Here is a 14116-nt window from a genome sequence, read left to right as displayed (position 1 = left end):
ACCCTTAATAAACTCTAAATGCGAGATAGTATGCAGGTAGGGTGTTCTGTATGAAAAGTAAAAAATTTTAAAATTCAAATAGTATACACGACATTCTATACGAAGAAATTGGAGTTTTAGCGTAAACTAGACGAATCTAATTTTCAAAATATTTATTTTATAATATGCCTTATGGAATTCCCCTTTCGTGAATTACTTTACGAAAATATATAGGAAAACTTAGCGGCGACGCAAAAAAGAATCGAGAGCTATATTGGGCAACTCGACAGCACATTGGAAAAACTATAGACAACTTGAATACTTCTTTTATGGAAAAATTTAATTTACGAACTTGTACCACGTGTATAAGCATCAAGAGTAAAAGGTAAATTTTTAAAAAATTCTAACAATTTGATGTCGGATTCCTATATTAGATACTATAAGTGATCAGTAGAGTGCTTTGTTTATCTGTAGTTTAACAAATTGTTCTCTGTATCGAAGAAAAATTTCAAGTGTATTTCTCAGGTTTCTAACAGCCACTTATGCTCAGTTATGTGCCTTCATCTTAAACTCTACCTGCAATCAGAATAATAATTTTGGTAGATAAACGATGGAATCCGAGGTATACAACCGAACATTAAAAATTTTAGAAAATTGGCAACAATGGAATAAAAACCTATTTTAAGTTTCTGGGGATAAATATAGATTAAAATTTGCCCCTGTCCCCCCTTTTCAACACGAATTGATAGACCTCGTAATAAACAACAAGTTTTAATAATAGGATTAGTCACTTTACAGATTCGAATTAAGTATTGTTCATTTTTGTGTCGGTTTGAACTTAGAAAATTTAATTTTTCAGTGATTCTAGGTCAAAAATTCAGAACTTAGTGAGCTCTATGTATGTGCTGAGCACTTTAGGTCAACGCTACCTCTTACCCTTCTAAGGATTCGGATATCTCAGAAGCAATCAAACAAACTCCAAATTTCACTACTTTAAATTCGCGTTTAATCACTAAAACCCAATATGCACTATTTGATTAGACAAAATCACTATTCTTACGATATGTACAAATATCAAAGCTCCCAACTTTGAACTGGAAACCTACTACTACTATACAAAATAATTTCTACCTTGGACTTTTAGAATCGGATTACCCTTATCTGATAAGACGATTCCTTTGACTATTATAGTCCTTGTTGTTCCGACTGATCAATGATTTATTGCTCATTTTCGATCGGTCTACTTTTTATCAAAGGAATTATAAATAATGATAATCACACCTGACAATAACAACATGGCGAGTGGATGTGTGACATAACTTTATTTGAGTGAATTAAAATTTTGATGGTACCATTTGGATTTTAATTTGGAGGGCCGGCAGGCGATTTGGCGCTAATGGTGATGTATGAGAATGTGGTGTTTGGGTTTTCTTTGATTTTTTTATTAACTCAATTGAATCTCTTTAATTACTTGAAAAAAACAACGAATAAAAAAGATTGAATTAACGATTAGGAAAAGAGTGGTGAAATTCGCGTTGTTTAATTGTGCCGCAAATGAAGGATTTTGTGGAATAAATTCTTGGGTTTAACTGAACCTGTCCTTGACATGATTCACTCTCTTCTACGCAGTAGTTATTCAACGTCTTGAAACACTTGAAATTGAACAAGGATTTATAAGGTTTCTCTAATACTTCCTTCAAATTCAAGTAGCTGAAAATTCTGCATTTTTCTGAGGACTCTGGATAAGCGTGAACCTCAGAAGTTTGTTCCTGTTATCCACAATTCCCGATAAAATGGAAAATATTCTTTAAAAAGTGGAATTATTAGTTACTACTCATTGCAGCTTCACATGCGGATAGGTTCGGTCAAACAACATAATTGACACAGCTGCTGATAAAAAAATTACAATGTTTTCCATGCAGAACCCAAACCACTTGTTGCAGGTAATTTCATGGAAGCCTGATACACTCGCAAATCCCTGGGATTAATTTACTTCCACGGTTTCATTTACTTTGCACGATATTAGGTGCTGAAGTGTTAATAAAATGCTATCGTAAGTTAATATCTGGCCATTGCACGGTAGTTGCTGATGACTAAATATAATACATCCGGACTCCATTAAGCACCCATCGTTTATCAAATCTAGACTCGATTCACCAGTGAATGCTATCTAATAATAAATATACACTCTTCTCTTATCACGATTAGAGGGAACTCCTAGTTTATTAAATTTCTGAGTTATGTGGTTTTATTATTGGCGTTAATTAGCAAACAGCCATATACCGAAATAAACGCTATATTGCCGGGCCTAGTGAGAGAGCTATTTAAAGCAAAAGGATGATGGTTGTGTAATTAGCCTTATGTTACGTCTATGTACATTATATAACTTTATGTGTAAAAACTAGACTTTAAATATAACCACGTTTCGTTAAATGGGTGTCATTGCATCTCCTCAACAAAAGATCAATCTAGCTATTCATCACGCTTTAAAGAGATAGATAATAAATTGGCCGATAATTACCCTTTAGCCGTGTACTACACCCATATGCGTTAGCCTTCGGTTTTAGTACTTAAGAACTTTACAAAATCTGAAAACTCTCTCTAAATCTTCTCGGTAAGACGATAGTGGAAGGTCTTCCAGCCGGTGTGGGATTTTTACCGATTAGCAAACGTTGTGTATGGTAAGGATTTCAAGGTCAATGTCTCTGAATCCTCGATCCCTCCTCGGTAGTGGCACCGGATCTGAAATCCTCTCAACACACGGAGTTAGTGGATAAAAATCCCACACCGGCTGAAAGTATGATCTTCCAGTGTCGTCTTATCAAGTAGATTTATTTACCCCCTTCCCCCAAAGAAAGTAAATTTGCTTTTTAATGAAATTTTCGCATTGACGTGTACTTCGTTAACCAAGTTCTTCATTTTTGTAAACCTGATTGAGGTGCATTATTTAACAGTGAAATAAATTACTTCGTAAATTGCTCCTTTGTTGATTGTTCCAAGATCCATTACAGTTAATGTGCTTCTGATTGGAAGTGACCAGACGCACTTATGATTTGTCTCAAAGAGCCAAAACGTGTGCGTCTTTCTCGTGGGATCAAAAATGATGTGTTTCCAACTCGGAAGACCGGAGGTGTTACACTTCGCAAACGCTCCTGGAATTCGAAAACTTACAAAATGGCTGCCAAAACTAACTGGACAATCACATTCGCATCACCTTAAGTGCATCACCTCAGAGCCACTGTTTCGTAGAAAAAATTAACTAAGCGCCTTTCTAACTAAGCTAAGATTTCTTGGTACTGAACAATAATATACGTGTTATAGCAATGTCGAGAAAAACGAATAATTTATGTAAATAACGAGACAAAGTGAGCGACCATCCAGACGAGTGGTAGTAGTTAAGTGTCCAAGAAAGGGCGCAAAAACAAAAATATAATTAACAAAAGACGATCTATGAGAGATGACAATGTTGCCACGTCGACTTAAACTGCTTAAGACACAGGTCCTAACAGCTACATAAAAGCTGATCGAAACCTAGAAAAATTCGTGTTAATTTGCACAAACCCGAATTTAACAAATAATGAATCTGTTATCTTCTTCTCATTACAAAAAGTCTCATTAAGCTAATGGAAGCCACGTGTAAATTACATCAAAAGAGTCACTGGTTAATAAATAAAATGTTGATGGAAATTAAATAAAATGCATTGTTTCTTTTGGGTTCTAAAAAGAGAGCTGGCTTTGATGTTATATTTTCAGAAAATACATAGAATAAAAGCATTTCGATGAAATATATGAGGATATACCAAGGAAAAGTTCATGGCACTTAGCACTTTTTCACCGTTTCCTACACTTAATCTCTCCTAAAACACACGTGATTGTCATGGAAACGTCATCCAGGTATAATGGAAGTGCCTAAAATAAGTAGTAGCTATGTCTCGTAAGGGAAGCAACATGTATTCAAAAAATGAAAGAGAATAAAAGGGAGCAAAACGTATTGCAAAGAAGGCGAAGATCTAATTTACCCCAACCTTGTGATTTTTCATCAACATAAACTGTTTATGCAGCTGACAAGAGTGTGCATTACCTATGGAAATATGTCTGTCTATAAGGTATTTGATTTTTCGCCAACTAATTGCGAATTTCATTCACCACCTATAGCCATAAGAACCTTTAAAAAGCTCTTAAATACGAGTACTTGCAGCTTTCAACATTTCATATTTATCCTCCAGGGAAATTCCGGCCTTCTATCATGCAATTTTATATAACAAGTTGAGATGCTTATCGTTTGCATTGAAAGCTGCGCATAATTGTGAATGTTAGAGGTTCCATCAAAAATTTTCAATTTTTAGTGCAACTATCCACAAAAGCACAACATTTCTTTTAAAAAACTCAGATAATTTTCAATGTCGAGAGTGTAATTCTTGAACTTTCGCCGTTTTTCGTGTACCTTAAAGATTTACAGGGAGTAACGTGTCATCATGGAGATATTTCAAAGGACGATATTACTTTGCAAAATAATTTAATAAAATGCTAATAGACCCATCGTCAGAAACGCACCATTTTCGATATACCGACATGGCAAAATTTCACATTTTTTCTCATATTTTGCGTTTTTCTCCCGTGTGTCTTGAATTAAATGTTTAAAGTATCGTACAACTATTTTTTTAGGACCCTTTACAACAAGACCTCAAAATCGTAGGCAGCAATATACAGATGTTATGTTTTTTCGTCATGTACTATTTTTTGCTTTGTATATTTTTTTTATAACACTCTGTATGAATTCCAGTACTAAATTTAGATTCCTTCTTCAATCCTTTAGCTTTTGTAATTATTTTGCAGAGCACTGTCGCTCCCTGAAATAACCCCATGATGATATGTTACACCCTGTAAAGAATCTAAGGTATAAGGGAACAGCATAAACCAATAAACCTAAATAAGTCGCAAGTAGCTTTGTTATTTGTATCCCTAACGTCCACAAATCTAGGGTTTAGGAGGCTTTTTCTCTTGGAATCCCATGTTAGACTTTTCCCTGTTTCCTGCACAATAAATATTCACCAAATCCACTAAAAGGCACTTGAAACTCTTTAAGTACATACGTACTTCATTTCAGCCACATCAGTTTGAACTTTAATTTTCAAGGTTTACGGAGATTTCCATAAAGCTATTGAGGTTCAAATTCTTAAGAGGAGTATAATGTACATATATACATAGATAACTGTGGAATTCCAAATAATGAGCAAAGTAATGGAAACCCAATAACGCACTAATAGCGACGAAGTTATAGGCCCACCAGTACCAGCCTTATGAAGAAAAGGAAAAATATTGGACAACGGTCTAGGAAGGGTGGCGGACTTTTCTGATCGACGGTTTTTCTTTAGGATGGGAGGTGATGATTAAAAATTTCGCCCAAGGCGTCAGACTTGCTAAGACCAGGCCTGAAGCCCGCTTACTTAGATTCGCCACTGACTGTAAACGTTCTCTGTAATTTGAAAAATATGCATTTTAGTCATAAAATTTTTCAAAGTAAATAATAAAATAAAACAGTAAACATTTCAAATTATGCATATATAGGTGTCGTATCGAGATTCCAGTCACGTGAATTCGATATTGAAAAATTGAAATCAGTCCTTCTTGAGGCTGCGGATGGAAACGCGGCAAATTTTAAAGGTTTCCAAGCAAACTCTTATGAGTTTCATATCCGATTTGGAAATAAACCATCAGGTTTCCGTTCAAGTTAAGGTTGTTTCAATATCTTATTACTAGACTGCAACGTGAATTAACTTCACGTGCCATCAAATGTGTTTATTACATTTTCAGACAGTTTCGAAAGCAAATAGGTCTTTCTTCGCGTCTGCTCTGGTTAGGCTTCTTGACAAAAGGTGATTGCATGATTCTATAAGAGTAAAATATATCAGAACTTTAATCCTACTTAATTCAATGATTATCAAAGAGTTTGGCAGGAAAACTCACTCCAGTGAACACTCAAATTAGTAAAGTAACTTGAACCTATGGATTATTATCATGAAAGTAAAAAGACATATTTTTATTAAAGGTGTAGGTACCTCTATCCTGGAAACTCCTTACGTTCAATCGTCAAGAGTCTTCAGGAAGCCAATTATGGTGCAGATCCTTCCCTTGGGGCATTCAAGCTTCTCTACTCTTATCAATATCTTATGTGCCTTTCATTTCGAATTTCTGTGTAAAACGAAACCAAATCGCTCTGTCATTTACGTAACACAAAACCTAATAATCCCTCTGATAAACACTCCTTTTGTTTCTATTGTGGAAATTATTGTTAAACCCTTGGATAAACCAGGGCCCAGTTCACTTAGTGACGACTGATGGTCACGTGTCTGGACTCGTGCCCATTTGCGTAAGTCGAAATTTCAAAAGGGAAAAAAAGAGTTTCAGTTATGTAACACTGTCTGATTGTGTCGTTATTTACGAGGATTACGTGGATTCTGCTTCTAAGAAAGTGCCGGATTTGGAACGGCATTTAAGACGTTATTAGACGTATACCTCCTGACATATATATGTAAAAGAGGCATCGCAAATTGGGCATTCAGAATGCATTCAGTCAGGCAACGCCAAGGAGAACATTTAAATATTATTTTTATAATATAATGGCATCGAATATTACATTTTGAAATTCTGCCACGCGAAGCTAGATCCGTTAAATATCATATTACAATGTTCAATTAAAAACAAATAGAGCGCTTTTGCTAAACGGTTTTCGGTGTGCACCTCACTTTTAACGATTTTTTTCGGACATCAAAAGAAGAGATCACTGCCTCATTTGAGTTACGTTTGTCGATCAGTTCGTTGTATTTGACGATGTTTCGCAAAATATCCAAATTTGGTTGAAACTATAGGTCCACCCACTAGTGATGGACCCTGTATGAAGAGTGTTTCTTGTATATTTTTAACGCTATTTGTAACTATAGTTAATAAGATATCCGCACATTGTAGAGCCCAAATAAAACAACATCGTTTTAACAAACACAACAACTCATATAATAAATCAACATTACCTTTACTAAAAATAAATATAACTTTTTATTTGTTCAACAAAATTACGTCATAATCTCTGCTAAGCAACAATTCATCTTAATAAATACACGTCGAACTGACTTATTTACAATACATCACCGCTTAGAGCACAAATAGAAAATCAAGTAATAGCACAACCCCAAGTATTAAAAGCAAATATCAGAAAGCACTATTCTCTGATTTGTTGTTCAAAAATAGTTCCACCAAAACTGGACAATTTGGAGATGCAGCGCCGCCCCACGTCCACCCATTGGGGATAGCTAAGTGGGTTATTCCTTTGCTGATGACCTGTTTGAAGCCCGTCAGGTTTTGCTTCAAGCGGGAATTTGTTAATATGTTTGAAATGTGACTAGAATGATTGCCTGGTTTCAAAACAGGGAAATGCGTTTTTGTCGTGTTAGGAAATATTGACTGCAGGCCCCCTAAGGTTAGCGATGAATCTGGGAAAAACAGTACAAAATTTAGTCGGGAAAATCCGAGGGGAAATTTCACTTATTTACCATCAAGTTCAAAACAATTAGAGAAATCGATACAAAGCATGACAATCTCTTCTTCACTGATCAGATCTGTGAGCTTCTCGTTGAGAAATTTAACATTGGCGCCCTCTTTGAGGGACATGTTAACAACTTGTAAATTAAGGTCCCCGATTAAAAAGTGAGCAATCAAGGCATCACAATCTTTCCGCGTGTCTTCTGGGCTCTCCATTAAGGAAATTAATTCGATGTACACAGCTAAGAGTCAAATATGTATTTTTTCCATCATTCTTAATATGTGTCAACGCTTACCACAACCTGAGTCATAAATAAAACCTAAGTACGTCTCATGAACGTCTAACATACAGAAATTCCAGCTATGACTATTCTCCTTCCATTCCTCTATCCTGCGCAAACTTGGCTTATTAAGCTCTTCGCAGATAGTTTTCAAAGCCACTACATCCTTAACGTCTTGGACGGCCAACAAAGAAATTCTGGAAAATTTAAAAGAATAATTTGGTACCCCTTAAAAGACGCCCAAGAAGAAACAAACCCATTTTCAAGAATAGTCCTACAAATAACTTCACGAACTCCCATATTGGAGGCTTTGTCTTGCGTAAATTTATGCAAGTTCCATGATGCTATTCTACAAGCCGGTTCGTTGTTTCTACTATATCTAAAAACCTCGTTTATAATGGGCCTGGCCGAATATGTGGAAAGCAACTCGAATATATCCAAAGCTGATGACGGAGGTAGACCATTTGGAATGTGACCACGAAACGATGGTCTAGAAACAAACTAAAATTATCTCAATTTTTCTAAACTTGGGGCAAAAATAATCTAATAATCTACCTATTAATGCGACCGTTGGTGTGATGTAAAGGTAGAAAGCCATTTGTAAGTATGCTCGGCCTTTGGATTGATGATGCTTCGCTTACGTTGTCTTCATCGTCCTCGGTAGTTAAATATCGTGCTATATGGCCCAATCGCATCCGATTCAGGTGCTTTACCTTCAGCAAATCGTCAATCTGTAAACCCATTATAGTATATGTTTTGAAAAGGCATTTAAAAGTAGGGCAGAGAGCCAAGAAACCCCTTTCACTTCAGGAAAGACAGAATTAAGGAATAGAACTTATTTATTATAAGACATTATCTAGGCTAATCAAGACATTTCGAGTGTCTTAATACATTCCAAAGATGTATTAAATGAGTGAATTTATCGTGAAAAGTTAGTAATAAATTCAAGATTTTAGCTTGAAATTTAAGATTGGAAATAGAATAAGTTTTACTACACTTATCTCAATATTAATTATTTGGTCTGACCTCAAGATCGTTAGCCTGTACCACGTTTAACACTAAACTACATCATGCACATCATTTCGATTAAAATATGTCGTTAAAGCAATGCAATATGATGGCACGTCTCAAGTTCTCGTTGAATTTCCGCCTTTATATCTGATACTTATGCGGAATTATTAACTGGTTCATTCATTACGCTTTCAGAATCTCGATTCCCGAAATTTTTTGGTAACAATATCATGCATAAGCAATTAGCTCTTCTCTCCATCTGATTCTTATTTAAAAATATGAATAGATAAATGAAAGTTTAGAGGGCACTCCATCCATACCACCCGCAATTAACATGTTTCATCATATAATCTAGATCCGGGTCATAAGTTCATGAGAAAAAAATCAATATGGCATGCAAAATTTAATATCATAAAAATGTGGCACGGTTGATACAAATAAATAAAAGAATTTGCAAAATGAAATTCTAATAAGTAGAGATCTATGGAAAGTTGATAAGCGAGCTCTAAGTACTTAAAAAGACTGAAAGTGGGTTTCTGCTGAGGACTCTTACTCCATATCAGGTATAAATAGTAAATGAAAAAATACAAATGTCATCTCAAAATCAATGGAAAAAACCTCGAAAAAAATTAATAGAATACGTTTCCTGTTTTACTTAAAAATTCTATTATTTCAGCTTCCTTAACTCCAATATTCGTAATATTGTGGGTAGTTCACACTTTATAGTAATAAATTTATGTATACCACATATAGGATTTAATTAAATAAGAAATGGGTCAATTCCGATATCAGTTTTGTTAACAGATTCATTTTCAATGACACCTAAATGTGATTTAAAGAATTGATTTAAATTAATCAAGGCTTTGATTCACATTGATTTAAATTTGAGAAAAAACTCCGCATCTATTTTAGGTAATTACGTAGTATTTTTATTTCCAGTTTACTCTTATCAACTGATAGTAATATACTTATCAAACTGGAAGTCTGGCTAAACGTTCTAAAAAAATCCACTCGGAAATGTGAAGTACATAAGGTTAAAAGTTAAAATTAGCCAAATGCCAGATATATTAATTTATGAAAAATAACCATTGAAGCTCGAAATATCCTACGTCAGTAACTTTTTCGCTAAATTTGCACTCGTCCCACTTCACCTATATCTAGATTTAATAGACCAATCATTAACTATTAATGGGATTGACCTGACATGGAAATGGAACATGTCCTGAATTCGCTTATTGGAAAAAATTCCATTGCCTGAGGCCAATGTCTAATAAGCTGCAATCAATTTAAGTTCGATTTTTATTCATAATTAGTTAGGTGAGCAAAATGAGAATTAAATTTAAAAAACTAAGATAGAAGATTCGTGTTAACTGGTCTTATGCATGTAATAGTTTAAGAGTATGTTGCCAAAACAATTTAAAGTCAAATACATTTAGTAACCATATGCCCTCAATTCAATTGAATCGATGGGAATTAAAGGGAACTAACTCCAACTGTATTTTACATATATTTTATTACATAAAAACATGAATAACCTATTTAAACACTGATTTAAATTATCATAGATATGTGTTCTATAAACCCACTATAATTATATTTTATTAAAAATACAAACGTAGGTTTACTTAGTTTTTTGATTTCTCAACATTTTGGTTTCTTGGAGTTAGTTCTTTTTAATTGTCACCAATTCAATTGTAACCAATCTAAGAGCATTGTAGTTCTTAAAATTATTTCAGTATGTTTTTACTTATTTCTATTTTGTAAATCATAATAACTAATAATTATAGATTTATTTCTCCAGAGTTCCTGTCTATACTACTTAATGCCCAAAATGTCAATAAGGCAAACAAAAAAAAACAAAGACAGACAGTCTAAAACAACAAAGGGACTTTCATATTTTATCAACTTATGAACTTATCTACAAATTTATCTTGAAATTTAAATAGGTACTTACCTTCTTTAAAGGACCCTTCTTGTTTCGATGAATTACAATTCCAGCTGCAATTTCTTGAGTGATCCCTGGCACAGTTTGCAACTCAAAAACACTGGCCTTATTAACATTCACTACTCTATATGACCTATTAGCAGCCTTCAAATCGCTACTTTTCAAGCTGTCATAGCTTGGAGCTCTTGAAGATGGGCAACTTTGGTTCCTTCTGACTGAGACACAAATCTCTGGTTTAATCAAAGCTAACTTTTCAGCTCCTATCCCCCTTACTACTGCCAAATCTTCTACTTTTCTGTACCTGCCAATGGCCTTCCTATGCTCAACAATATTTTTGGCAATCTCCCTGTTTATTCCATGAAGTGTCATTAGTTCTTCTTCTGTGGCAGTATTAATATTGAGAAGTTCCATTTGTTCGTCAAATTCTGGAACCGTGAACGTGTGACTAAGAGTGGATCTGTGTGATTTTCTTTGGACAAAGGAACGCAGAGATCTTCTACGGCCTTTGGGCAAACTGGTGTTGTTACCCATCTCGTATATATTGAAAACCATTTAACTTTTTGGCCTTATTTAACCTTTGCCCTGTATAATAAGGAGTTGCTTAGAATGATTCCACACTATTCACATTTAATTATATTCTCAATACGCATGTTTTAATGAATAAACTCACAAGGCTTTTGATAATAGTTTAACATTTCCACTGAACTTTGGTCACCACTAGCTTAGGAATTTAAAAAAACAAAAAGATCTTGAAGCATTGCAGCTGGCCACAATGTTGAGATATGCAGTTAAACATTAAATTCAAGAGTGATAATGGTTTTATCACTTCTACGTTGGATTGGTGTATAAATTAATTTAAAATATCAATTTGCCCATGGAGATTACTTCTTATCAATTCGAGTTTGACAGCTGATCGTCAGTCGTCTCTTCATCAACTCAATTCGACCTTGAAGATATGAAATGTTGGAAAATCAATAGATGATTATCCAATATAATGTTCATTTTATCTCTCTTTGCTCTATGTCATTAAAGTAAGATAACAATGAACTCCAACTTACATAAATAAAAATCATTTGGACATATTAATGATTGAACGACGACTTAGACATACGGCAAAATACATATGTTGTGTGAACTTGGTTATAAATAGTTAATAACATTTTCAATTGTTTTCTAGTTTTAATTTATTTATAACATAACAAAAAGAGACGTAATAAGAATTCAGCAATTATATCCAAAACATAAATATTTTCTCTATTAATACTTTTCAATATATTTTAATAAATCACTTATATTTATTATCATTGTTAAGAAAGTCAAATATTTAAGTTCAAAGTTTGAGTGAATCTGTTAAAAGTGTATTTAAATTCCTTTTTTTCATCATACTATTTGCGCCAATCAATTTGATACAATGGATTTGGCTTTCTTGAAAAAATCTCGAACCGCACATCTGTGCTTTGCAATGACCTTTTTTTCATCAGGATTAATAGTAAATTTTATACAAGCAATATTCTATATAGGCTTAAGGCCGTTCAACAAAGTGTTGTATCGGAAAATCAACTATTATCTCTGCTACACTCTCTATTGCCGTAAGTATTAAATTGTGTTAACAAAACTTCATTGTGCCTTAATACAAGATATTTACTTCCTGTAGAATTAGTATTTGTGGCAGAATGGTGGGCAAATGTCAAATTGCTACTTTACATAGACAAAAAAGACTTTGAGACTTATTATGGAAAGGAACATGGATATTGCATTATGAATCATTGCTATGAGGTTGACTGGCTGATGGGTTGGATGGCTTGTGAAAAAATGCCAGTTCTGGGGGTAAATTTCCATTATATTATAAGGTGTACATGTTAAATCTTATGGGAATTATACCTTTTTAGAACTGCAAGGCTTATGCCAAAAAAGTAATCCAATACATGCCAATTTTGGGGTGGTGTTGGAAGTTTTCTGAATTTGTATTTTTGGAGAGGTCCTATGAGAAGGATAAAGAGATTATTAATAAGCAAATTAAGGAATTGGCAGACCACCCTGACCCTATGTGGGTAAGTTATTAAGTTTGAAATAACTTCATTTTATAAAATTTTGTTCAACATTATTTCTCCTAGTTGCTCCTTTTCCCAGAAGGAACAAGATTTACAGAAAAAAAGCATCAAATTTCTATAGAATTTGCCCAAAAAAATAATTTGCCACAGTTGAAACATCACCTCCTACCCAGAACAAAGGGTTTTATTGCCAGTTTGCCCTCCATGAGAGGCAGGAACATGGCAATATATGACACAATGATTCTATTTAAAGATGGAGACCCAGTAGCTCCGACAATGACAAATTTGTTATTTGGAAAGCAGGTCACAGCCCATTTATATATTAAAAGATTGCCATTAGATGAAGTGCCGGAAACTGAAAGTGACCAGGAAGAATATTTGAGGCAATTGTTTGTAGTTAAGGTAAATTACCTGTGTGTCTACTATGAACACACTGTCATCCAGACTCCTGCACCACCGTCGACTATTAGTCTCCGCAAAAAACAACTTTCTAATTACAATATGTTTAAATAGAAATTATTCTTTTCAAGGACAAAATGAAAGATAGTTTCATCAAGACTGGAGATTTCTTCAAAACATCTGGTGTTACTCGTGTAGACCCTTGGATTCCACAAAGAAGAATTTGGCCCATAGCCAACCAGGTATTTTGGTTGATTAGCATTCTAGTACCCTTAGTATATTATCTTACAAAAATGCTTGTCAGTGGACGAATAATTTATTTCTCCATTGGAATCACACTGATTCTAACATGTGAGTATTTGAAAGAGGTCAAGAACCTTCACATTTACAATAAAATATTTTTTTTAGTCTATATGCTGTTAAAGAGAACAATTGCCATGTCTGAAACAAAGTATGGGTCCTCATATGGAGCACGACCAGACGCTGAGGATCACATAAAAACAAATTAAACGCGGTTCAATGTCATATTGTCGGGAATACCACTTGACTTTAGTTTTGTGTAGGTTTGACAAAAGTACTTAGTAATCTCGTCCGTTTCGGGTATTTTTGTTTGTTTAAATATCGTTGTTGTTGATAAATTTGTTGCGTAATAAAAAAATATAAAATTGCGGCTAAAATTAATGATTTAAGTTCACAAAAAGTACTTACTTTTCCCTTTAAATTTTGTTATTATGTTTTGGATGAATAGGGACAGAAAAATTTTATACTTGTGCCAAAATTGTTTTGGCCTGCTTTTATAATATAAGTACTTACTCTGGGATTTTGCCATTTTTAGCATTTTAATGTTGATATTTTTTGGTAAACATGTTGCGTTTAATGCTAGTTCTCTCCATAACTAATTATATTTTTAACCA

General features: G+C 34.0%; 2 protein-coding genes across 3 annotated transcripts; one reads left to right on the top strand and one right to left on the bottom strand.

Annotated features, from left to right (window-relative positions):
• Positions 1 to 6966: 6966 nt before the first annotated feature.
• On the bottom strand, positions 6967 to 11613 carry LOC136415992 (endonuclease/exonuclease/phosphatase family domain-containing protein 1-like). Of its 2 annotated transcripts, none has more exons than XM_066400945.1 (6): positions 10762 to 11613; positions 8352 to 8527; positions 8053 to 8286; positions 7818 to 7993; positions 7527 to 7757; positions 6967 to 7466 (listed from the first exon to the last, which is right to left on the bottom strand). In XM_066400945.1, the coding sequence occupies exons 1-6, from the start codon at positions 11302 to 11304 to the stop codon at positions 7186 to 7188; spliced, it is 1641 nt and encodes a 546-aa protein (XP_066257042.1). In that variant the 5' UTR covers positions 11305 to 11613; the 3' UTR covers positions 6967 to 7185. The 2 variants fall into 2 exon arrangements, with proteins under 2 accessions (XP_066257042.1, XP_066257041.1); XM_066400944.1 differs by having other exon boundaries at positions 7812 to 7993; positions 10762 to 11610.
• Positions 11614 to 11923: 310 nt separating this feature from the next.
• LOC136415993 (1-acyl-sn-glycerol-3-phosphate acyltransferase delta-like) lies at positions 11924 to 13871 on the top strand. Its single transcript, XM_066400946.1, has 6 exons — positions 11924 to 12341; positions 12407 to 12579; positions 12642 to 12803; positions 12867 to 13205; positions 13334 to 13553; positions 13611 to 13871. The coding sequence occupies exons 1-6, from the start codon at positions 12164 to 12166 to the stop codon at positions 13709 to 13711; spliced, it is 1173 nt and encodes a 390-aa protein (XP_066257043.1). The 5' UTR covers positions 11924 to 12163; the 3' UTR covers positions 13712 to 13871.
• The last annotated feature ends 245 nt before the right edge of the window (positions 13872 to 14116 follow it).

This window comes from Euwallacea similis, chromosome 21 (genome assembly GCF_039881205.1).
Source record: "Euwallacea similis isolate ESF13 chromosome 21, ESF131.1, whole genome shotgun sequence".
Taxonomy (NCBI): Eukaryota; Metazoa; Arthropoda; class Insecta; order Coleoptera; family Curculionidae; genus Euwallacea; species Euwallacea similis.
This window is presented reverse-complemented; position numbering and strand designations above follow the sequence as displayed.